A 27,195-nucleotide genomic window follows, 5' to 3' on the forward strand; every position below is an offset into this window, starting at 1 on the left:
AATGGAAACCAAAAATTGCATTCAAAAACATTTTCAAGTCAAAAACGCTGACAGACTGCATCGTCTGGGCCTCCTGGTAAGCGCTGACAGGCCGCCGTCTAGCCCAACAAAAAATTAAGTTTCGACTGCACTCGTTTTGTGTGCACTGAGGGAAATGACAAGATACATAGATACAAAATGGGAGCTACTAGGAGATGTACTATACAGAGGCAAGCCACATAACGGAGGAACTCTCTGGAGCTGGGATTGAAAAATTCCAATTTTTATAATATAAATCAATTTCTTTTTTATATTAAGAATCAGAAAAACCTCGTAATAGTTTTTATTTAATTATTAATATTTTTAAAAATTGAAATATGACTTTCAGTTTCAACTTGCACATTTGAATTTGAAAACAATTTATTCTAAAATATTTGTTCTTTTTATTATTTTTTTATGAATTTAATTTATTAGTTTTATTATTCTATAATACAAAATTATAATCATGATTTTAAAAATATAAAAATCATTTTTGTTCATTAAAGAAATTAAATAAAAAATTAAAAAATTTATTTTAAAACTTTTGTTCTGTTCCAGGACATGAAAAGTACTCCTGCTTATACATCTAGGAACATTTTTTCACTTCAATTGTTTTAAAACCATAACTCTAAATATTCTCTCTACTCTAAAGATTCCCTATTTCCCACAAAAAAAAAAAAGAAAACCTTCCATAAAAATTTAAAAATATTTTTCAGTGCATCGCTTAGCCACAAACCGAAGACCACAACAACACCGCTTCGCTGCAGTCGTAGACCCACCAAGCGACTAGGCGGCAGTCATCATTCGAGTTTCTCACTCGCTCTCGCAGTCACTCACTCACTCAGTCAATCAACGAGTCATTCGGTTACCCTGCCGCCGCCTCTGGCCCGGAGGCAGCACCGAACCCCATTTACCACTCCAGGAGGCGCCGCCGCCGCCGCCGCCTGTCAAGTTGTCGTCTGGGGCCTGCGAAATTAGCGGCTGCCTGCAATTACGGGCGGGGGAGGGAGAACGCGATGAGAACACCGTTAGACAGGGGGACGACGACTCCTGGCTCCCTTTTTCACAGGCAAAACTTTTGTCAGGCACTTGAATGCAGAGCCCCCACCACCAATGAGGATTTTCGGGCAATTCTTTGCCGATTCCTTTCGGAGCTAATTGTTGTTGTTAGGCATTTCCGCAACACCACCCAGCCAGCCGGCTTTGGCCAAAAACTAGGCTAATTGGCCTCTGCCAGGGGTATTGTATGGATTTATAATTGAAAATCAATAGGGGAGCCGTGGGATTGGGGATAGGGGATAGAGGCGTAGTACTTAGTCGGCGCAGACGGGGTCAAATGGCAGCTGCTGTTGCACAGCATATTCCATAGACATAATCTATTGCCCAATTTCGGAAGCGGAGCCAAAAACCGTTTAAGGAGCGCTTTAACCATTCCCCAAAAAATCAGAGTAAACTGTTTTTTTGGGGCAGTAGGAGGAGTGGAGGGATGTGTAGGGGGAACATTGCTTACAGCAATTTTGCAACACTTTGGCAACTCAAAGAATGTTTTTAATTAAATCAAAAAAGCAAAAATCCCCAGCTCCCCCTCCCCCCCCTGAAACCACTCTATCTACCTCTTCTTTCGGGCTTATCGCACTTATCCCTACACGTGTGCGTGTGTATCTGTGTGTGTGTGTGTGTGAGGGCAAACTTTTCGTTGGCAAAAATTCATTAAAAATTTAATTTTCGCTCAACAAGTTGAAAAATGAAAGCAATGAAAAAAGTAACTAAACAAAAAAAAGAATAAGAAAAGTAAAATAATACAGAGGAGTGTTTCGACATGATATACCCAAGGTAACTAGAATAGATATGGACGGAATACAATAGCCCTGAACCAACGTTTAATGGAGACACTCCTAATGGACCTACTACCAAAGACTTTAAGACTGAGCTGTTCGTCAAGGACAGTGTATTTTGTTATTGGATGCCGGGGACCGACATCTTGGTTATTGTATAGTCTTTGCTATTTCTAGACCAACCAGAAGGAATTTCTCAAGCCCAACATCATCACTCAAACAATATACCCATCGTACTGTAGGAGTAGCCAGTAAACTCCGCGAAAAGCGGTTAAAAACAGTGGAGAGGAGTAACGGAAAGAGTAGGGGAACAGGAACCAACCTGACCCGAAAAGGTAAAAGATAGTAAAGAATGCACTTTGCTAATAAGTTTCGGCGCTTTTCGAATATCAGATGACGACGCGAATAGAGAACGAGTAACGGCAGAGGAGAGAGTGAGCAAGGCCTGGAGGGCGGGAGGAGGATAGTCGCGCGCGAGTGAAGAGAGAACGAGTAGCAGGAGGAGTACGGTAGAGGAGAGGGGGAGCGAGGGCAAAATACCGGCAGCAGGAGAGATGAGGAGCATCGAGCGCTAGAGCTCAAAAGTTTGTGCTCTTTCTGCCCACGTGACATGCGAAAAATATTTCCAGTAGTTGGATACAAAAAAAAAAAAACACCAAAAACAAAATGATAAGGGTGGGGACAGTGACAGTGTGGAGGAGATTGCCTTCCCTCCCCCCTCGTTTACTTTGGTGCAAGTTTTCGCCATTTCTGTGTCAATGTATGCCAAGAGCCTGTGCCGCTGTACCCCACTACCCCCTCCCTCCCACCAATCCACTCTTTCTGGGGAAGCCTGGCTGCACAGCAAAGTGTTTGATGTTGTTGTTGTTACTGGGGCTGGTGCTGTTGGGTGCGCAACGAGGCATGCACATGGTTTACATTAGGCTAAGTAGCACACACACACACGCACACTCGCACACAAAACACATACCAAAAGCTCCCAGCGGCAGCAGAACAAACTCACTTGGCGCCTACCTACCTGCCTAGGCGGAGGCAGAGGCAGAGGCAGCAGCAGAGGCAGAGACGGAGCCAGAGGCACAGTGCACAGTGGGACAAGTAGTTGGCAGAAGGCCGTCACCTTAAAAAATTATAGAATATATGTACAAAAGCGGAAAATATTAAGAGTAAATCAACTAAGATCTCATAGAAAGATCTAAAAGTATGTCCTTTAGAGATCACAATATACACAACGGAATAACCCACAATTTACATAATTTATTACCTATTAGTTATTCACGTCGGGGTCACCAAAATGTTTGAGGCGAACGAGCTTTTCCGTCAACTCTCACACCACATCAAAGATATATAGAACAAGACCACCAGAGACCCGAAAATGTTTCTCCATAAACCACAAGTTGCATGAAAAATGGTAACTATTACAAAAAATAATTAGCATAATCAAATTCAAAGGTTTTCCTAGCCTTTCCTAGGCTAAAATATATTTCATACGTAATTGGAAAATTGCCAAATAATCTGCTAGCTCTAAGCAACTTTTTGTAAATATTATCGACATTTATAGCCACATATTGTCCTCCCATACTTTGAAAACCACCTCAGATTTGAGCAAATTAATTAATTGAATTTTCCCATTGACTTTCCCTATTCCACATTCGAAACCCCAACCACTGTGCCTGCGTACTGCAGCATCGAAATGGGGGAGCAGCAGCAGCACCCAGCAAGTGTTTGTGTTTTGGCATAAACGCGCGTTGATAAGCTAAAAGGCTAAGGGTTGCCACCACCACCATGGGGCCACATGGGGCTCAAGGGTTACCAACGGAGCCAGCAGCAGCAGCACGAGCATCACGAGTGGGAAATATTCCCCTTAGATAGCTAAAAAAGTCGACGAAAATGTTGGCCCGAATAAAAAGAGGAGTACAAAAAGTGCAAAGAATGGAAAAACAAAGTTGATAAGCGACCGACCAGTTCTTGCCTCGACCTCACTTAACATATTCTCCATGGAGGGGGCCGGAAAATGCCACGGGGGGTGGGGATGGGGTGTCGAATGGAGGCGGGGTTTTGGGGGTTGGTAGGTGTGTAGGAATTGCCATTGTCTATATAAATTTATGTCGAACAGGGGCAAAATGCCGTAGCTCTTGGTTTAATGGTGTGAATTATATTAAGCGTCCTTCCTACGCCCCCACCCCACCCCAGACACACACAAACAAACGGAAGAAACAGCTGTGTGTGTATACACATACGTGGTTGCTGTGGCAACCCTACCCCCATAGGTCCTGGGTGTGTGTGCCGCTGATTTGTTTTTATCACAGCTCCCCGGAGGCATCAATTATGCGCTGATGTCAGAGCGGGGGCAACTTTTTTCCCCATTTTTTCACTCCCCTTTCGGTGGTGGAAGCATTTAATGGAAGAGAATACAATTTTCAAATGGCGGAATGGTGGGGTAGTATATGTTTTCTGGGGGTTGTTTAAAGTGGGTGGCCACCCAGTTTGTTAAACCGTTAAAAGAAAAGTGCACACGCACCATAAGTTTGCTTTCGCAGAGGCCAAGGGGTCGCAAGCAGAGTCGGGGTCACCGAAATGCTGGCAAAAGTAACCTTTCGACAGAAGTTCATTTCAATGATGGATCTGTCGGCTTTTTTAGGAATTAAGGTGGTTGAAATATTTTTGAAGAGAACAGAGAACATCATTTTTGAATTCATATATCGTCTATAGCTGTATATCTTTATGCCCCGGAATCGGCGTCGGGGTCACCAAAATGCAAACAAAAGTATCCTTTCTACAGAAATGCATTTCAATCATGGGTCTGTCGACTTTTGATATATAGCTTCGATCATTTTTGAGTTCATTGATCGTCTAGACCCTTATCCTTAAGCTTAAATAATTCTTAGATAAAATTAAACTCCCACAAATCTAACTACCATTCTTAACCCTTACTTTAAAAAATACTAAATATTTTTCATGCTTTTTATTTTACAAGAAAACGAAAGAAAAAAAAACTCATCCCAAATGCACCACCGCCGCAATATATGGCGTCTTTATGCGCCACATAAACTTCCGAATTATAACCAAAAATGTTAATGTCAACAATTGCCAGAAAATGCTTGCCTGGCCCCAAGACTCCCCTTAATCTCCCACTCCCCCCCAAAGCCCCGTAAAAGGAAAGCGCTGCCATCACCGCAGCCTCCACATAAAAACAATTTCGCGCTTTCCGCAAAAAAAAATAAAATACAGCAGAAAACCTTTTTTTAATTCTTTTTTAAGCAAACAAATAAAATTATGCTAAGAGGGTGAGGGGATAAAAAGCATAAACACGGCAAATAAATATGCCGAGGGGTAAGAATACTGCGAGGAAGGAGAGCTTTCTGCTCCCTGGGGTGCCTTCAATGCGGCCATTATGACGAGCAGAAAATGCTCTCTGTTCCAGCCAAAAAACATACAGCCAGAAGGAAGAGAACTAGAGCTACGGAACGGAGACTTTTGATACCCTTGAAGAAAGGATTTTTTAAGTGATATGTAGGATATATATGAAGGTGTGTAATCGTGCAATTTCAGCAGCAAAAGGAATGACATTTTTCAGGGAGATAGCTGTTAAAAAAAGACTATATTTAGAAGAAAAAAATGTCTATGCTTAAAAAAGAATACTATTAAAAAAATATTAATCTAGTGCAATAAATGTAGTATTTATTCATGCTATAAATATTAAAAATAGTAATAATTTTATAGAGATTTATTTTGATCATTAATGGAAAGAAATGCCTCTCTTAGAAAATCATTATACCCTCTACAGAGTACGAGTATCACAAAAAAGTAAAAGAAAACGCATTTCACATTTCGTTTGGCGAAAACTGCCAAAGTCTGACGAACAGAGAGAATTTCACAGAGACTTATGTGTGTCTGAGAATGGCAGACAACGAGGGTAACGGAGGAGGGAGCAGCCTTCGAGGGTTCGTTTTTTTCTGTGTGTTTAATGAGCTAAGCGGAAGGAAGTCAGTCACTCACAGCGCCGCGACGTCGAAGTTGACGTTTGTAATATAAAATAAATATATATCCCCCAAAAGGGAAAATTGTAAGGACAGGCCCCTTTTTTTCGTTTTTGAGCGGTATGTGGGGTGGTGACTGCAAAGAAAAGTTGAAAATTAACGCGCGTCTGTCACTTTTACTTTTCATTGCCGGCTGGATTTCTCCGGATTTGCTCGTCATTTGCTGCTTGGCGACTGAAAATGAGGAGTTGGGGAAAGGACTTTAGAAAATTTAATTTCTTTAAGCCAACTTTTTGAGAGCCGCATTAAGACTGACAATAAAATGGCTAAAATGTTGCTTGATTTTGTTTGGAAAATGTTTCGGATGGAGTGGCAGATGAGACACATAGACAGCAGGCTCAGGAGGTCGGGGTTACCAATTAAAGATGTTTTGTTGGTCTCCTCCAGCCCAAGAATTTTATAGAAATATTTGGAAAACGGAAACCTCTAAGCATTAGTGGAGGGATACGCTATAATACCCGGTATTTGGTTTATAAAAGTAGGCACTGATGGAGTGGCAGATGTGACACATGGACAGAAGGCTCAGGAGGTCGGGGTTACCAATTAAAGATGTTTTGTTGGTCTCATCCAGCCCAAGAATTTTATAGAAATATTTGAAAGATGGAAGCCTTAGTTCAGGGATAGGATGGGACAGGCCCTAGAATCCCTGTACTTTTTGAATAATGGGTATAAAAATAGATGAAATATCTTAAATACAGGAAAGCATTAAAAACATATTGAATGTTTTTAGTAGAAAAATGAAAATAGAAAAAAAACCCATGTAGATATGTTAGAACTAATCCATAATCCAGTACAAAATATGCTTTGCCATTTCTCGACTAAATCTCAAAGCCATAGGCAAAAAGCAACCTAAAATCTCCTTTTATTTCCGTAAATATACAGAGGATTTAGAACCAGTTTAGCCAGCTCGAAGGCAAGCCACAAGAGGCACTTCGGCAGGACTAAGCCTCCAACAGCATCTCCAACACTTACTCTCACCCGATGTAAAACATTCGCTTAAACATGCTAAATCACTGGAGAAAGAGGGAAAGCAGCGGCTGATGAGGAGCAGGGAACACACAGCAGGTAATAAAACACCGTCGTTTAGATATTTTACTTAGATTTTCAATAAAATACTGTGCCAATCTACGCAGCCAACTGCTTGACAGCCAACCAAATCTTTTGCATAAGCCAGGACAATCTAATTTTATAGCCAAAGGACCCCAAAGACCGAGAGGAACTCGGTTGAGAAACTAAGGAAATGCGGGCCAAATAAATTGCCTCAGTTGTAATGTAAGCCGGGACTTTAGTCCTCCACTTTCCCACCTCTCTGCCAGGCCATCGGTATCGCGTGTAATGCGCTCAATCAAAAGTCAAATGTCTAAAAATATTATGAAAAGCCTTTTTGCCTGTTAGCCGCCAGGCCCAAGACCCAGACACCAGACAGGACGTTTCCAGGACGCAGCTTTCGTGGCTGGCCAGGCGATAGCATTTCCCAAGGGGTTGGATCAACCGCTGAAGCCATGGGCCTTCTCTGTGGGGTACAGTGGGACTAGGGTTGGGGAAAATTATTGGCTATATTTCTTAGGGTTCATCTGTCATCTGTTCATCAAGGCGTTGGGCTTCACAGTCGGTCCCCATAATCCAACAACAAAATCTTTGTCAAGGCCCAGATGCGCAAAATTCGGTGCCGAGAAAGCAAAGACAAGACGGAGGCCGATGTTTGGAGACGATTCTTGGTCCCAGTCTCGCAGAAATCATGCCTCGTCATGCCCAAGACATGCTATTTGTTTAGTAGTATTGGACAATCCGTTCGTAAAATCTTTAGTTCTATTTACATAAACTTTTATCAGTTGAAAACCCCATTTTAGACCACTGTCTCCATGCACATTCTGCTTAGGATTCATTTATGCTGGTCCTGTTTCTGGGTTCGATTTTGGTGTGTGTGGGGTTTGATTCCTCCTCGTTTCCGCCGTTCCTGCTTATCGTTTTCGTTCCATTTCGTTCCCCCAAGTCTCCCGTTCCCCCTCCACGGCCGCTCTGCCCTTTCTATCATGTTCGTCCGAATCGGTTTCGATTTCTTTTCATTTATACACTTTCCTGAACTCAAACTTCGTTCTGGGCCTGGTCCTGGGCTCTGTCTATAGTCTGGAAATAGTCTTTACTTGTTATACTCTGTGTTGTTGTTTTTTTCCGCTTTCCTTTTGCTTATTCTCCTGTTTTCTATTATTGGCTCCATTTGGTTTTGGCTTGCGTTTGTTTATGCTTCATTTTGATTTTTCTCAGCTCAAATCGTATTTGTTGTTTCTATTTTGGTGGAGGTGCCGCCCCCACTCACCCTTCGTTTACATAGTAGCACGCTTTTTCCTGCTGTATTCCTCTATACCTTTTTAGTTTATCCGTCTATCCCTTTTTTGCCCGCCTCTACTTTGTTTGTTCTGTTAGTTGAGTCGTCGTCCGGTAAGTTTATTTGTATTTTGGTTTATAGAGCCCTCGGTCTCGGTCCCTTTCCAGGGCCCCACCCCGGGGCCCCTGGCAAATGACTCGTTTTCCTTCCACTTCCTTTTCCTTGAGTCTTATTTGTGCCGCGCCGCTGCTGCTGCCGCCGTTGCTGCTCTCAATGTCTAAATTTATGTGTAGCCGCAATTTATTTAAATTTATGTGGCTTTTGTCAAATTGATTTCAACGCTAAAGTGGGTTGACAAGGTAAACTGTTGGGGCGCAAAGCAGTGCGATTTTTCAGCACTGCTTGATTGAGTTGCCATTTTGTGGAAAATGGCTAAATGGATGGGTGGTGCTGGGTAATCAGTTGGGAAATTGGTTGGGATTAAAAGACCTGAGAATAGGGGTTAAAATACAAGAAGAGGCAAAGGAAATATTCGGATTCAACGAATAACGTAGTAAAACCAGAAATCGTACGGATTTTTAATTTAATAAAAAAAATATATTATTTTGCAATTCTAAAAATAAAAATTGATAATAAACTTATTTAAAATTTTTTCAATTTGAATTAAAGTTTTTTTTGATATTTTTTTTGTATTGAATAAATTCAAAATATTTTGTATATTTTTTTATATTTTATATATGTTTTAAAATTACTTGTAATGTTTATTGTGGACTCCTCCATTTTTAAGAACTTTTTTATTATATTGAATAAATTGAAAATAGTTTGTATATTAAATTTGTTTTTTGTTTTAATATTGTTTTATTATTTTTAAAGATATTTCGAATACTCCCAATTATTTCGAATCAAACAAAAAATTATTTGCATTTCTGGTAAGCTCTTCCTCTGAAAGAACCCACTCGGTTCTGACATCATTAATTCATATTGCACCCACCTCCAAATTCCTGCCAATTACTTCGATAACTTGTCATCATCGGCCCATTGATATTGATGAAAAATGGCAAACAGGGCAAAGGCAGTAGTCAAATAAATAGATTTTTACGACAGGCCTAAGGGCCCAGACCCCCCATAAAAGGTTCCAAACTAGAGGCACGAAAGCAGCTCCAAGAGAAAAGCAAAAACAAAAAAAAAGGTTTTCATATCAAAATGGCAATAAATAACAAACAATGCTGTCTGCAATTTTCCACTTTATAAAAGAAAAGCCATAAACAAAAGGGGTTCACTCCAAGCCCCCGAAAAATTACCATGGATGTTCCTTTTTTTTTGGAGCTCTGTGTTGTTGTTTGTTGCGGCTCATAAATGCGGGGGGCGGAGGGGATAAGAGATGGAAAGCGGAAATGACTGACTGCTGTAGAGGCTTTGCCTTGGAGGATGACGGGGTTTTCGGTCGGCGCTGAACTTGTAGCATATTTTTGCCTCGCAATTAATTAATCTCCAAGGTAATAACGAACAACAACAGCCACGAGGAGACCCCCGACACACGAGCCACGACCCCGGGTCCGGGTCTCGAGTACAGGATAGCAATTGTTTGCGCTTCTGTTTTTATTGTTTTCGTACGTTTTTGCCCGGCCTCTGGTACTGGGGAGTGGTGTGCTGTGCCAACAAGAAAAACATCGAGTTGTCTGCAACTCGTTTGGGGTACGGGGGGGATACGTACGGGGCGGTACGCGTCATGTGTTTGGCATTTTGTGCATTGGCGCTGACGCGCCGTTTTAATTTATGAAAATGTTTTTGCGGAAATGAAAAGAGAACGTCAGAGCGATGGGGATATATAGAATGGGTGTTAGGGGGGGGTGCCATCACCACCACCACAGAGTGGGGCATAAATATTGTCGAGCTTTGTTTGACATTGGACGAAGGCTGAAGTGGTTTGGGCCCCGCCCTTTAGTAGGGATTAAGTATGGGGATAAGTGCCAGAGCCATGGGCTTATACTCGTGTGTATGCTTTATCCAGTGGTTATCCAGCAATTGTTTGCTTTTTTTTGTAATTACTTTTTCGTTTATTCAGAATTCTCTACCTTCAACCCCATCTTTTACCAAAAACATTTCCTGCATATAGAACACACAAAATTCCGGATAAAACTTCAATTTACTTTTACATTTTTGCAGCAAAAACCGAAAATTGCATACTAAACAAGAACGAAACCGCAACATAAATAAAAGCGAAAACAAATAATGCTTACAAAGTGTCGAAAAATCTACAAAAACAAAACAACAAAAACCCCATGGTGGTAAGAAACTACCATACGCAGAGGGTTAGAGGGAGATAAGCAGAAGGAGCAGAGCAAAGTTCATTTCCACACCAAAATCAATGAACCAACACGCAGAAAAGAAGCAGAGAAGTAGGAGCAGCGGCAGAGCAGCAGCAAAGCAGAGACGTAGGAGCAGCGGCAGAGCAGCAGCAGCAGCCGACGCAGTAGTGTAGACGCAGCAGCGAACGCAGCAGTAGAGTAAAGCTTGTGCTTTGGTACGGCACCTTTTTCTGCGTCGCTTTTGGAGTGTCTCACTTGAAAACCGAGTCAGTTTTAGTTGTCAGACAGCACGTATCAACACGGATACATATATTTGTGTAATTTAATATTAAAATATATACTAATAACGGTAGCTTTTGGTTAATAAACAGCTTAACCATCTGTGCCAACAAGCATACAAACTGTACTCTCTGCAGTCGCTTCTATCTCAAATGAATCAATGGAAAACTTCTCGTGTTCTTGATAGACGCAGCAGCAGCAGAGCACCAGCGGACGAAGCAGCAGAAAATAACATAGGACATAGACGGCAGGCCACAGCTTGTGCCGGTCTGCCGAGTAGTAGATTTAAGAAGTGGAAAAGGAAAGAGGAAAGGAAAGGGAGCGTGAGAGATATGGAGTAGGAGAGCGAGAGCGAGCGCACAGCTTTCCAGCTTTTGTTTTGCCATTGAGCAGCGCATTCTGAAAACCGCAAACGCAGTTACACAAACAACATACCGACACTCACAAAAAGAGAGAGAGAGAGCGCGCGGGAGCGGGGGAGAGCATATAGCAGAAAGCAAACACCAAAAAATGGTTTAGGGAGGAGAAGGAGAACCCAAAAACTAACCGCAATTTTCGAGGCGCTTGCAAGCGATAGAAATGGAAAAGTAAAGGAATAAAAAAACACACATATGAAAAGAGCTTGGATTTTTGTGTGAGGCTTGAGAGAGTCGGCTAAATGAATACCCTACAATATGGGAATTGCATACAGCAATTACTCTTATGCTGCATATCAAGCCTAAAGAAAGGGGAACACTATGTTAAAATATTTACATTTTAAGCATATTCTGTGCCCTTGCAGCATATAACCCCACAAAGGGTATCGTGTAAAAAAAACTATGGGTTACCAAGCGGCGCCCATTTTATTAATGCTTCCTCCCAAAACCGACAACTGCGGCTGCTTTCACTTTTCACTTCTCCCCCACCCCAAACGACCTTTTTTTTATTGCTTTATATTTTATTTTATTTGGTATCCCTCCCGCACCATTCATTCTTTTTTATTTGCTGACCAGTAGAGGAACCACAAAATGGACTAAAAAACAAGAAGGCAAAAATCAACATTTGGAGCAGTTTCATTTACTAATTTTTTCTTTTTTTCGCTCTCTTGCAGTACGGTGGGGACCTTTAGTTATTGATTTGGAGGGTTCATCGATATATGGTATGTGCGTTGTGCCAAAGGGAAAACTTTGCAGACCGGAGGGTCTTTCGTGGAGTGTGTGATTAATACATTTGGTCAGGCATTAAAAAAACACACACACTCACACACACACACAGGAAGGGAGCGAGAACTGGAACTCTGTTTTATTTGACTTAACCACTTCAGAGAGCGCCATGGATGTGCTCGTGCTCGCGCTCGTGTGCTCCCTTTCTTTCTTTCCTTTTTTTTATTATTTTTTATTTGCCCTGACTTTAAGGACTCTTGAGTAATGATGGCCAGACCGACCGAAAAGTGAACCGAACGGGGGACTCCGCAAATTTGCGGCCGGCAGCCCCGGAACGAGAGAAAAGGAAAAGTGCTGACATGTTATTTGTGCAGTTAACGAGCTGAGTTATTTTCCAGGGAACAAACCGCACTTGAATACTCCTGCAGCAACAAACAAAAAAGAACCAAGCCCCCACCCAAACCCCAAAGAGCAGCAACAAAAGTCCAGGGAAAATAAAAGGATAATGGCCGAAGCCCTGCCCTGCCCTGCCCGGATTTTCTGTTTCTGCTTAACAAATTACATAAAATTTATTTTCCCATGTTTGAAGCTGTTTTCGTGTTATTTGTTTATTCGATGACCCCTCATTAAAATTGGAAATGTAATTTTTCGCCATCGCCAAAAACTTTACTTTAATATACCATATTTTTGGCACACATTCTGTAAATTTTGTATGTATTTTCTTTTGGCATTCTGTGTTTCATAATTTAGTGGCACAATTTGTGGACCAATTAGTAACAGGGGGAAATTGTTTATTAATAAATAATATTAAGTGAAAAATCAAGTGAACAAGTAAAATATTTAGAGAACAACAACACAAAATTGTGGGAGGAAAGTTTATTATGAGTTTTTTGTTATTTTTGTTCACTAAATTAGCATTTTAACAGGTTTTTTTGTTGTAAATTAGTACACATTCCAAATATATATGGAATTTAATGTAAAATTAAATGTTTTTTTCTGTAAGAAGCAGAAATTTATTAATAATTTTGCCTATGCGAACAGTTTCCGATTTAATTTAAATTTCACCGTGAAAACTACTCGTACTACACATAGTAGCTATTAAAATATATTCAATGCAACATTGAAATACAAATAATTTGAAAATGTTGTAGTGCATCATACAATTAACAGCAACAGCAAAAACAAAATTAAAATAAATCTAACCAAATATTCAACAATTTATTTGAGTGCAACATTCTTTCACTCGAACAATATTTTAGGTATTTTATTTAAATTTTGGCTATATTTCCTTCAATGACATACGCACGGATTTAAAGCCAGTTGAAACGACACTAAAATACCCAGTACTCAGAAGTTGCATCCTGAATCTATTCATCCTGAAAATCTTATTGCTATTGCATTAATGGAACAGAAAGCCAGGTGCTCAAACGACAGACAACCTTGTTTTTCTGCAATGATTTTTCTTTAGGTCTCAGCCGAACATAATATACCCCGAAGCTCTTTGAGTACCAGGTGTAAAAATCCAAGAGAAAACATTTAAAAAATCCGAACATGAATTTCAACAATCAAATTTTCTTTATTATTTTTTTCGTTTAAATTCAACAAGCTGTAAACAAATGGCAACATTCTCGCTGCCCGTAAATTAAAAATACAAATTTGGCATATTTTGTATTTTTAGTTGTATTATTTATTACAGGTAATTGCCCCCAAAGCAATTTAATATATTTCCAAATATTTTACGAAAAAGGAATGCCAGCGTGCAAATTTAATACGTTGAGATTCGTTAGCTGCCCTGGAATCTTCAAACATTCCAGATACAGATACCAAATGAAACAATTTTATGTATGCGCAAATATTTTCAGAGAATTCTCTCTAGCCCCCGGAAACTGCAGCCAACGGGCAAAACATAACTCATGCATGTAATTTATATGCAACTTTCTATTTTTTATTTAAATAACAAATTTTCGCCAAACGGGCATCAACAATGAGAGACCAGATGCCGCTCCCACTGCCACTCCCACTCCCAAACTCCCAAAACTCCTACTCTGCACAAATATTTAACATATTTTTTTGGAAAATAAAATTTTTATAAAACAATAAAGGTGAAAAGTATGCAGACACACACATGGCCATGGCCATGGCTATGGCTAATACAGATGCCCAGTTTGCCCTGAGCCCGGCTCAGAGTTGCAACTATGCAAATGGCAAACACGGAACACGGGACAAACGCCAGTGGCTCTCAGCCCTGCCGCTGCCTTACTTATACAGACAGAGACCCAGAGAGAGAGAGAGATGAATGAATGCATATGGTGCTGGTCTGATTTCGATTTCACTAAAACAAAACACAACTAGCAGTGGGGTGAAACGACCTTCAAGATACCCACTACTGGGATTGTTGTATGGGAATTAAAGGCCTTTACATGACCAAGATATTGCAGCTAAGTCGGTCCCCAGAAGCCAGAAGCGAGGCTTGAATTGCGGTCTGAAGAACCCAACAACCAAATACAGTGTCTTTGAAGAAAAGCTAAGAAAGAAAGCGAGTGTTATGAGCTGATGAAGTACAATGAGCTCCTGTTCAACGAAATGGAGATGTTCAAAAGCTACAAGCTGGAGACCATCGAGAAGCACCACGAGGAAACCATTGTCCAGGTGGAACAGATCATGCAGCGCTTGGAGACGGCGCACAAAGCCCAGAAGATAGACTCAAAAGCGCTACCATCATCTGCCTGTTACCTGAATGGCAACGAACCTAATATACCCTCTCTTTCATTCGTCGAGCGGCGTGGAACTAAGGGAAGCCACAGAAAATAAACAACAACAAAAACGTCGCGAGGTGGGCTCCACTCAGTGGGTTATCCTTGACTGGCCCTGAGCCTGCAGCTAAATTAGCTTTGGCTGGGTCACACGGATCCCACCGCGGAGCACCAGAGCAGACCAGGCCAGGATACTGGCTAGGCAAGAGCATGTTGCATGGGGCATGGGGCAGGCTGAGCAAACAACAGCAAGAGCAAAAAAGAAAAGGGCAAAAACAACAGCAAAAAGCAGAAGCAGCAACAATTGAAATGAAACAAACGCAGAGAATGCTGTAAAGTGAAATGCAACTCTGGGTTTGGGTTATAAATAGACCCACACACACACACATACACTGCAAGCGGAGAGTGTGGAAGAGAGCGCGCACAGCTGATGTGTAGGTGTGCCGTTGTTGTTGTTTTTCTAAAGCACAGCCAGCCGAACAGGGCAGCATTCTTTTCAATTGCTTTCTGGCTCTTGCTGCCTACCCCTTTGGGGGACACAAAGAATGAGAAAAAAGAGAAGAGAACAGAGCAGAACAGAACAGAACAGAGAGTACCTTTGCCTGAGCCTTGAGTCGCTCTTGCATTTGTTGGAAAGACTATAGAAGGTGTATCAAGACGATAATCAGTGCGAACAGATATCACGTGTCCTTGCGGCCATGATGTGTGTCGTCCGCTATGGTGAGGACCATCCACACACCCGTTCGTCTCAGAAAGACAAGCGCTAGAAAGAGATAGCAAACGTTTAACGTTCTGCACGCTAGCACGGATGGTCCTCGAAAGAGAGCAGATGTGGTAAAGACACCACCTAATAAGTAAATTCACCTTGATCCAACATCCATCGGAAAAGAGTCAATAGCGCTATCTAAGGATGGTGTAAATCGCACTGGAGGAGAGATTGGGATAATGGGAGTGAGAGGAAGCTCAAGCCAGGCTTGAAAACCCACCCTTAACTTGTAAGCTACACTGGAAGAGATAGAGAAATACAGTAAACATCAGCTGGTTTCGACTGATATGATTCGGGGATTCCTATCGTGCAAAAACCTTCCTAATATATTTGCTTCATTGTTCTCTGATTTTAAATCCACATCATATCCATATCTAGGGTATTTTTAACATTCATGTGGCCTCCAATCCAGGCATGCATTTCCCATTCTGCATTCGGTTTCCTTTTGCTCACGCATTCCATTGTCACTGTACACACATTCATCCACAGACAAAGGCTCCTTCCACCCTGCTCAAACATGCAGGGATATTTGCTTACGTGTCCAAAGCACATCTCATCCCACAGTCCACGGAGGCGCCCCCACTCAGGGCCACTTTAATAAATGAAAAACCTCTCAGAGTTTTGTTTTCAATTTCTATTTGTTTAACGTTCGTTGCCAGCGGTTTGTTTTATTGTTTTGTTTTTTGTATATTTTGTTGTTTATTTTGTCGCGCATTAGAAAAACCGGGTAATTTTTGCATTTCACTTTCATCAAAGATAATTCCGCCTTTGGGCATGGGATTTACGTAATTATTATATGCGCAGCGCACCCCCTGATGACGATTTGTATTATATCTCTGGCTCATCAGTCGGCGGCCACAGAGGTCCGTCTGTGCCTCCCCCGAGCCACACTAATTGCCACATTTCGGTGTATGCCACCGCCGCCACATGCAAATGCAACATCATTTCCCCCGCCCTGAAGCTAATTGCATTGCAGCACGCGCTTTAAAGTCAATGAACGATTTGGTATTTGCCTTTTGCCCGCAATTTGAGGCACGCAAATGTCAAAGCTTTTTAAAATAGCCATAAAATGTCGGCAACGAAAGGGGGCCAGAGGCAGGCACACACCCAAAAATAGGCAACAACAGTTGTGTAAATTGGCAAAACAATAAACATAAAATGTCGCACACAGTGGGTAATAAAATATTTATGCCATGTTTTCTTTTCTTGGGCTTTTTATCGAGCGCGTAAATGTGGGCCAGAGATGAACGCGTGAGTGGATCGTGAGATCAAAGACTGAAACAGTATCACCAAAGCTATCCAAGAAGCTATCCTTGCAGCCTAAAAGTAGGCACTGAAAAGCTCGCGGCTCTAGCATTCATTTTGCCAGGTGTTCAAAGAGCCAAGCTACATACGTTTTTTCCTCATTCTGGCTATAATAATGCTCCGATCGTAATGAGATTTGGCAATCTTAGAGATATGACCATTCTTTATGTTTCTGCATTTTCAGAAAATATCTTCCTTAAATTTATTTATTTATTCCGCACCCATCACTAGTGGTTAAAACTTTCTTAGCTTTCATGTGGCACAAAAATAAGTTGGGAAACACCAGAAATAGTGTAGGCAGTGTCAAAAGGGCGCCTCGTGCAGGCGCCACACTATTTGCATGTGTGAAGGAGCCAGGAGCCAGAAGTTCGTTAGAAATGGCCTAAGAATATCGTGAATAACAGGAAACCCTTCTCATAGCCACAAATCAAAAGGCCAGGGTAACATGGAACAATATGTCAAATGATATTACACATTAAATTAGTTAAGACCCAGCAGAGATATGTATGTATAATAAGGCCGCCTGTCGTGTGTGTGTCAAAGTGGGTGTCGTTGGACGGGTGTTCGTGTCAAGCATCTGGTTTTTGGGGGAAATTCCCCTTTTTTCTTTGCCTTTCTTGAGCACAATTTACCCAGCAGCAATTTGTCACGTGACATTTTCGTTTGGCCAAAAATTACAAATGTTTTATATTATTTTTGTTTGCTGTTGCATGCCTCGCTTCGAGGCGTTACCAAGGTGCGTGTTTTCCAAGGATTTTGATTTCCTGACGTGTGTTCACACTGAAGATGCCACAAAACATGACAGCAGAGCGATTGAGCCAAGGAATTGAAGTGTCCTAGAGAATGGCGCGGCACGGCATGGGCTTCAAAAAGCATATTCTACCCTCATGTTAAGGCTCTCGCTCTCCATTTTCACTTAACTTTCAATGGTTTAGGCCCACTCCGAATTTGTTAATGGGTTTTCCCTGTCTGGTAATGGACTAGTTGTTTTATAAATGCCTTAAATTTCCATAATTATACGGCTTCTGGTTGATTTTAGCTAATGAATTAAGTTTGTTTTTTTGTAAAGACCATAATTTTCCTGCATGCAAACATGCGATGCCACAAAAAAATAATGGTAATGCAAATTAGAATGTTCACATTTTGCTTGGTTTATAAGTGGAGCTGTTAAAGTATCGGTGGTGCTATCGATATATCGAATTTACTAGGACAATGTATCAGTGATCATGTGTTAGGTATCAGTTATCATGTTTTTGCAGTTCTGGTGAATGCATTTCACCTTGCCTTGAAAGGTTTGACCTCTTTTTTGTCTTGAGTCACAATCGATTTGCCAGCTATCGATAAAAGCCAATGTATCACGTATCGTACTACTTTTGCGCTCCTTTTCTGCTGATCATTATCACTGATCATGTGCGTTCACCAGAGCTACCGTAACAATTGGGTTCCAATAAATACATCTCTCTATTGTAACAGCGATTGGCGCACGAAAGAAGCGAGTGTGCAGGGGTCTTGCCCCCTAGTTTATAAATTAAATGATAGATGAAACACAAGATAGTGAACGGTATAGTTAGTACAGTTACAGGCACGTTTTTTTGGTACAGTTAGACACATGACACATAAATGCAATGACTTTTTAGTGGGGAAACTGTTTGGTGTGAGTGTGTGGGTGTGTTTGTGTTATCTCACTCGCACTCACCTATCCCTCAGGCAAATTTTGAACTCATGCTGGGAATCGTAATCGCTGTTATCGATGAAATTGTTCCGTTCCCTGTGTTCCCTATCACGTTCTCGCTCCCTTTCGCGCTCTCGCTCTCGCTGGTACTCCTGCATATTGGCCAGCTGCTTGTGGAAGAGCTCCTGCTGGGACTGGAGCAGCTCATGATGATCTTGCAGGGCCACTAGCTGGGACAATTGCTGCTGATATGGCGTCTGTGGCGGCGAGCTGGGGCGATGCCGCTGATAGGGATGATGGTGCGGCGCATGATGATGGTTCAAATGATGATGATGCGGATGACGACTCTGTGTCATTGTCCTGCCGCCTTGATTGCTGGCAGTATGCTGTTGTTGCTGTTGCTGCTGTTGCGGCTGCTGCTGCTGCTGGCCCTGCGAATGCGGGTGATGCAGACTGGTAGCGCTCTTCAATTGGGTTAGCTTGTGGCAACTGGTGACCTCGGCCAGGCCAAACTCCAGCTCGGCCTGGGCCTGCTGCTCGTACGACTGCTGCGCCTGTTGCAATCTCTCTCGCTCGTTACGCGGCGAATTGGCCAGCTGCTCGGCGGGCGGTTCAATCTCCACCGCCGAATAGTCGTAGTCCAGATGATGATGATGATGGTGCAGACTCTGGGCCGGCTTGCTGTTACCACCAGCACTGGGCGCCGTGACGGCACCCGTTCCAGGCGTGGCGGTGGCTATCTTACCAGCCAAAGCATCTAAAGAACTCAGCATGGTTTCGAGCGATCTTTTAGTTTCTCTCTCTCTCTAGCTTGTTCGGGTATATCCTTACGATTGTTCCTGCATAAAGAAACTCGTTCTCGTTCTGTTTTCAGCTTTTGGTACTCGTTCTTTTTCTGCTGCTGACACTCGCTGTGTTTGCGCTTCTGGTACTCGCTGTGTTCCGGTTCAAAATTTGCTTTTATATCGCTTTTGTTTCGGTTTCGATTTCGATTTCGGTTTCTGTTTTATTGTTTTGGTATTTATTGCTTAGAACTTGCCTGAGGGAGAAGTTGGGAGGCAAATTTCATTGGATTAGTAAATTTCAATGAATATTTATTAGTTAAGGTAGCAAAAAAAAACAAAAAAAAAAAAACAATGTATGAGCGTGTGATTCGACCTTGACAATCATACAAGCATGCAGCATCTCATTCGCTCTAGGTGGAAGGCATGATGGTTCTCTCTCTGTCTCTCAGATATTCTTTATGTTTATTTTGTAGCTTAGGTCAGCTACATTTCACTTAAGCTCTTTCCTCGCTTTCTGCTACAAAAATGCCAACGCACAGACAACAACAACAACAACAAAAGAAGAGGGGACCCAGTTCAGGGCACTCACTCTCGGGACACTTACACCCATGTTCATTCACTCTGTGCTGCTTCTGTGTGAGTGCTTTGTGGAGTGTCTGTGCAGGGTACACGTACGTCTATCCGTCCGTCTGTCTGTCTGTCTGTCTGTCCGTGTGTGTGGTTGTAAAATGCAAACACTTGAGCTAGAAAAGGGCTAGCCGGAAAGCCAATGCGCCTCGGGGGCGGCGGTATAGGTGGAGTGCTTGCTTCTCTCATTGTGTCCAGTGTTTGCTGGCCCTCACACACACACACACAAACACCCCAAAGCACTCGGGAGGTCCTGTGCTTTGTGGTCAAAATAATTGGGGGACATTCAAATGCAGAAAATTCACAGGAAATGCAAAAATTTAAAATATATATTTTTGGAGAAAATGAAAATTTAACAATTTAAACACAATATATGGTGGGGTTTAATGAAATAAAATTATAAGGCATAAATTACTGACTAAAAATAAAAAATAAATTTTAAATACAAAAATATTTCTAGGCTGGTTTTGCAAAAAATTTGGTTTACCAAAAATTTTACTACGTTGTGGGACCGAAAAGTTATTCTTTTTTGCGCCTCGTCCAAGCCCAAGTGTCGCGTATTTTGTTGTTGGTTCCTTGGGACCGACTTGTGCGCGTCGCCCAAGACTTTTACTTGTGAAGACTGAAATGTAAGTCTTGTTTTTGAATTCCAGGGACCGACTCAGCATTGACCAACAGACGAGGTGGAGTAGGCAGCGGGGCCGCAATCAGAGACGAAGAATGGATGCCCATCAAGAAAGAACTCCGCCATAGGACGGCTTGCTGTTGCCTCATGCAACATCCTGGCAACTGTATAGTCTTAATATAATATTTTCTTTCACCGTAAGCCACTCAAAAAGAAATTTTCTAGTACAAAAATTAATTGAAAAATTCCTATTCGTATTTAGCTCTCAAGCATGCGGCCAATCGAAGTGAAGAGCGAGCTCTGGCCAAGCAGGAGTGGCGTGCACTCTCATCTCTCAACTCAAGATTATTTGTGGATTATCTGAAGGATTTTGCAATGAATGTAGATTGCAATACTTTGTGGCTAACCCCTGGAGAAGCTGTCCTCCACAGCCAGCAGCAGAAGGAAGACTAAGCCTGGACTCTGGAGCACAGAAGGAGCAAACAAGTTGACCACACATCACATCCTGGGCATCTACTGGTAACTCCTCCTTAACCACTTCTCTCTATCTGTAACCACTGCCATATCCTCTCTGGTACTCAACACCTGCAAAATATCTTCAATCAAATTTGCAGCTTGCAACAAAAATGTCCATTGTTGTTGCAGGTTCTACACACACACACACAAAAAACTACAAAGTTTGCTTAGTATCTATCCTTTTCTTTATGGAGAGAGGTAAAAACCCATTGTCTAGCCATGCGTGTGGGAGGAGGTTGGTTCTTCTGCCCCCATTCTTGATTTTTGTTGCATGACACACTACTGAAAGTCAACTTGAATGCAACGCTGTGTACATTTTACCATATATATACATACAAATATATCTACCCATTCATCCCTATTTGTGCCTTGCAACTTTAAGTAGTTCTGCCATGCCTCCTGCTATCCTCCGCCTTCGCCTCCTCTGCCAGTGCTGTGTTTCCTGTTCTCCTTTGGCTGTTGCTGCATTTGAAAGGAATTTGCCTTTTACAAGATTTTACTCTTTGCAATTTACACGCGTCGACCGCTTTCCCATAAACATACTACACTCCCACACAAGCAGCACTCACACAGATACACTCACACGAATGCAATGTTTGTGTTGGATGTTGCAAGCATTTGGCTTTTGTAAATGTTACTTCCTTATTACATGGCATTATATTATTGCACACACACAGTCTCTGTAGCCATCAAAGTAGTCTGAGCCACAGAAAAGCGATGGGCGATGGGTGGTGGGTGGTGGGTGGTGGGGGGTAGGAGGTGGGTTTAGAAGAGCTTGTTAAATGTTTTCCAGGATGTTTGCTCACGCAGGAAGTCGTTCTCCTAGCAGCAGCAGCAGCAACGGAAAGAAAGAATTCTTTTTTGTGCGTAATTAGCAAAAACGAGGCTGCCAAGAAAATTCACTTGAAATTCCCACTTGTGGCGGGGTCTGGCTAAAATAATTGCTCGCCGCAACAGAGATCTTTGTACTTTAACGCAAGCCACGATCTCCACTTAAATTATAATTACTTTTCGAGTATTTAGTTTGCTTTACAAAATAAAATATAAATAAATGGTAAGAAGCAACAACAGAAGCAATTAAACATTTAATTTGTAAATAAAAACAATGAAATTAAATAGAATTCACTTTGATTGAATTTGTTTATTTGAATTTATTAAAAAGGTATTTTAATAAAGCCAATATTTAATCTAAATATATAAAAAATGTTAAAACAAATAAAATATATTTAATTTTAAAGAAAAATATTTAATTTAAATATATAAATATTTAATTTATATACGAAATATATTTATTTAATTTATATATGAAATATATTTATTTTATTTATTAAATATTTATTTTTAAATTCTGTTTACTACTATTATGATAGTAAACAAATTTTTATTTTTTTATTGATATTGATTTATTGATATTTTATAATTATTTTTTTTAATATTTTCTTATTTGTATCAAAATTTGAGTGAAACAATATTTTAAAATTCTACGCGTGGTGCAAAAAATTTGTATACATTTTTACGCATAGGACTATTCGATTCTTTGAACTCTTTTCTCTGGCTATTAAACATAAAATGCTTAAAAAAGCACAAACTTGCATTCAATATTTGCCTCTAATCCCACTACTATTTAATCCTTTAAAAAATAGTTCTAAAACTTAATTAGGCATTCAACTAATTTCATTGAAAGACAAACCAAGTGCCCAGCCCACAGCCGCAAGGCTAAAAGACACAGAGGCAGAGTCAGTCGGGAGTCCCCATATTTTTGCCTTTTTTCATTAGTTCACTGGCAGAATAGAATTTGAAAAGGCTTTAAAGAAAAAGCGATTCAGTCATGTGCTCTGTGTGAGGGGGGAGGATAGTGTGTTATCAGAACTAACAAATGAAAACTATAAAAGAGAAATGGGGGAAAAACGAGCAAAGAAAATCGCGCCAGACGAGGACACCAAGTCGGGGTCTCCATCAAAGACAAGCTCCCGCGCGCCATAACCCAAAAACATAAATCCTTTGCTGGAAAATAAATAAAAAAGAAAAGCTTGGAAAAGAAAAATGAATATGCTCTCTGTCCCAGAAACCCAGGGACTAGGAGAACTGCATCCTGAAAGAGAGTAGGAAATACAAGTGGAAAAAAGTTGATAAGCGGCACCACCAGTCACACCAGCGACGCATTGAGTGGGGTTGGCAGGGGGAGGGGGAATAAAAAAAAATAAAATTAATAATGAGATTTTTTCCAGCCAGAGAGCCAGCTAGATATATTGACTAAGGCCAAAGGAATACAGCTTTAAGCGACACAAGGAGATGTTGCAAAGAGTTTTTAAGGGGAATTAATTAAGTAGTAGAATAAAGAATAAAGGATATATTGTAGAACGTTTCAGAAATAAACCAAGCCCCTATTAATCTAAAATCTTTGTGCAAAACCTTTTTGAAACAATTTCCATCTCGTAAATATATACAGAATCATTCAATTATCAAAACTGCAATTTCCTGTGCAATATTTTCACAATTATTTTCCATGATTATGGCAAGTGGAGCAAATATTCCCTTTGGCCAGTATTAAATCAAATGGAGCGTCACACACACAGACGCACAAATATTGTGTCACCTCACAAAATGCTATGATCCTGAGGAGACAAACAGTACGATGTACCAACAATCCCCTCTATAAACAGATGCATAAATTGTCATCTGGCAATTTAATAAACAATGCAAACTTGGGGCTAAAATGATTCGATATTCAGGGATATGCAGAGTAGAGCAGAGTAGAGCAAATGTAAATGAATCAACTAACTAATTAAACAGGAATTGGTAATGATGAACGCCCCAAAGGATGGCCTAGAAAATGTGTGTGGGCCAAAGCCCGTATTGATTTCTCTACTTGGCCCCAAAAAAAGTAGTAAAAAATTCACCAAAAATTCCACAGCTTTAAAACATGGAATAGAAACTTAAATTTTGAAATAAAATATAGCCAACAATTGTTGGCTTCGTGGAGTTATAAAGCTAAAAAGAACCGCAGCAGCAAAGTCACGATGAGTGGGGGAGAAAGCAATTACTTTCTGCTTTTGCTTGTTGCTTCTCCCCACCTCCCAAGGACTACTCTCATCCTTAGTCGTAGCCGAAAAATGGTGTAGGAAACTTTTTGTGGCCCTGACAGCAGTTTATGCTACACTTGCTTCGACTCAAACTGTCAATATTTTACTTTAAGACACCCACCAAAGCCAGTGGCAGCAGAACAGCGGAAGAGCAGAAGAGCAGCCCAAGAAGCAGGGCAGTAGCCACATCATTTGCCATAAATTTACTTCATGCTGTTGTAACCAACGAAACTCGGCGAAAGAAACAACAATGTAGGAGACTTTTGGGTGCCTTCCAAAAGAGAATTTCGTCTGCTTTTTGTGTTTTTTAAGGGAATGAAATGTAAGCAGAATAATAAAGAGTGTTCATATCTATTTGGTTGCAGATCGGTTGGGTTTTATGGGCAGAATGAACAACAGAAGATCTGTGGCTGTTTGAACACCTGGTTTTCGCACTTTTGAGTGTCTGTACTGATCGAGCTTCAATATATAGACTTTCAGTACGGGTTGTTCCACTCAAAGCTGAATTTCTCCATCAAATCTCCAACCTATAGAAGAAATCAATTGCAAAGACTGTCATCTTCCCCTGACCTCCTACTCGCCTTCTCTTTCACTCCATACAGCACCTTGTGGTTGGCCCTAGACATGTGTTTCACTTGCAAAGTTAAGACGGAGACAGGCCCAACTCTTCCCTATCACCACACCACACCGCAGCACATTGGCCCACAAATTTTGAGGTCAGCCTGGGCCCTGAGGTCTGGCATAAATCTGGGCAGGGCCGAGGCCGAGACCGAACAGAGGCAGACGGAAAACAACACCGTAACCGAAACACCGTCTTGGACAGGACATCATCCTCGGGCGGTGGCGAGTCTGCTTTGGTCCTGGTCCTGGTTCTGGGCCTGGACTTTGAACCCCAATGTTGATGCTGGTAATCAAGGCATTAAGTGTGTTTAGTGTTTATTTTATTAGACTTTAAGGCTTAATAGCTTATTCCGAGAAATTCTTGGGCTCACTCAAGAGCCCAGCCTCTAGCCTCCTCATTTTCAGCCTTTGCCAAGGCCATTTAAGCAAAGTATTTAATTAAAGTCAACTCTGATTTAATTAAAAGTTCCTGGCACTGGCCCAATATTTCGCCAATGAATAATTTATGCTATCCAAAAAAAAAAAAACAAGTCAAACTGATTAAAGCAAATAAACATAAAAATGTAGATGGAAAACAGAAAGTGCGACAAGTTACAAGTTTTCCACCGCAAAATAAGAAGAGAAAAAAACTCTTACTCTCATTAGCGTAAAAACTTTCACCAGACGATAACCTTCCTTCCGTTTTTTTTTCGTTTTTACAACTAAAATTCTTTTTCCTTTATTTTTGGATGGAAAACTTTTTCGTTTAACTTTTTTTTCTGCCATTCTGTTGGCTCTCCGTCTCAGATCTCAGACAGTACTTGGTCAATTTCCTGGTCAGTTTTTGTAACTTTGTTGACGTGGCACAATCGACTGTGTAGCCGTGTCTTCGTTGTTGACTGTCCTTGACGTTAGTTAATCTGTCAATTTTTGTGGAAAATTTCCAGCAAGTGCACAAAATTGGAGAGACGCAAAATACACACTTTTCTGGGGGAAAACGTGTATATTTGTCACAAAGAATTTTCTTTTCAGCCACTTTTCTTTCATAATCAAATCAAAGGCTCCAAAGCTCAAATATTTGTAGAATCAAACCGGTAGAAAAATCGATTTCATCAAATAATTTCCATTGTTTGTTTTATGAAATACTTTTGGAGTGAACTGAAATGAATCAGTTTCCTTTTTTGCCTTTGAGAAATACAAGAAGTTGAAGTACCTTGAGAAATGAATGAAATTCTCTCGCTAGAGAGAGAGTTGCTGATCAAACACTGCTAAGCCAATACAAACAAATAACACACAAGTGTGAGCGGACACAGAGAGAACAAAATGAAAAATATTTCACAATTGGGTTTTCATATTGTTGTCTTTTGGATACCCTGTGGAATGACACTGGGCATGCTGGGGATCCGGAAAATATTCGAAGCGGTTCTAAAGGGTATTGTGTAAATGTATAGCCATAAGCAGAGATCGAAATAAAGGCACAGAAACTACGCAGTAAAGTGGAGAGTCCCGTTGGTTATTGTGTTTGCTTCAAGCGAGGGCTAGAATATGCTAAGGGAGAGGCTGTGTTAGCGAGGGGGATAAAATCAAGCGCAAGCGGAGAGTCGAAGCTGAAGACGAAGCTGAAAACGCAGCTGAAGGCAAAGCTGAAGCTGAAGACGAAACTGAAGCCGAAGCTGAAGACGAAACTGAAGACGAAGTTGCAGTCGAGTATATGGCGCATTATTGTTGCTGTTGCTGAGACCGAGAAGCAAACGAATTGCACAGAGCAAAGCAATGCAAATCTGACGAGGAGCTATGCTCTTGAAATGACGAGGCATACCGTGTCGCGACTCGATCGGCAGACAGAAACAGCATCAAAATGCGCTCGCCTTGTGGTTGTTTTTGCTGGAAGAGGGAACTGCCGGGAGAGCCAGACAGTGTATTGCGTATGTGTAGAAATGCTCGCAAATCAAATGAAGATCAAGAGATAAGACTGCGCTCGAGGCGATAGACAAACAAAATGCAAGTTGTTCATGCATATTCATTCCTCTACCTTCCTTAAGGCGCAAAAACCTTTCTAAAACGTGGGGTATCTCCTAGTCTTAACACGCAACCACATTGCACTTCTATTTTGTTTCTAGTCCACCAGCACACCCACACGGCACTGGCCGAGTATAAATATTAAAACAGAAAACTGAACGAAATTCGACTCACACCGAACCAACAACTGCAACCGACTCTCTGTAATAATTTATATTTATTTTCTGTTATCTATTTGACCAAAAAATTGCAAACTGCAAAATTGGCCAGAGAGGGAGTCAGGAGTCATGAAATTTCTATTGGTTTTCTGTGTGTGTGTGTGTGTGTGTGGGTTGGGGGGGTACCGTCCGAAAGGTACGAGTGGGTGGTCGGGGATCTCCGGCATTGTTGTGTCAGTTTCGTTCTCATGTTCCCTGCGCCATAGAGTGTGCGCTCTGCTCTGCCGTTTGTTGTTTATGCAAATCTCCAATGCCTCGTAAAAGTAAATGAACAGGCAAC

General features: G+C 41.2%; 1 protein-coding gene across 3 annotated transcripts in view; it reads right to left on the minus strand.

Annotated features, from left to right (window-relative positions):
* Positions 1–19,481, minus strand: part of bru1 (bruno 1) — a 98,504-nt gene extending 79,023 nt beyond the window's left edge. For all 3 annotated transcript variants that reach the window (XR_004469081.1, XR_004469080.1, XM_002132684.4), the window contains exon 1: positions 18,467–19,481. Coding sequence is in view for 1 of the 3 variants with exons in the window: in XM_002132684.4 (XP_002132720.3) it covers positions 18,467–19,215 (749 nt within the window). In the remaining 2 variants the exon portion in view is untranslated. The remainder of the gene's footprint in view (positions 1–18,466) is intronic.
* Positions 19,482–27,195: the final 7,714 nt, after the last annotated feature.

The sequence above is a fragment of the Drosophila pseudoobscura genome, chromosome 4 (assembly GCF_009870125.1).
Source record: "Drosophila pseudoobscura strain MV-25-SWS-2005 chromosome 4, UCI_Dpse_MV25, whole genome shotgun sequence".
NCBI classification, from domain to species: Eukaryota; Metazoa; Arthropoda; class Insecta; order Diptera; family Drosophilidae; genus Drosophila; species Drosophila pseudoobscura.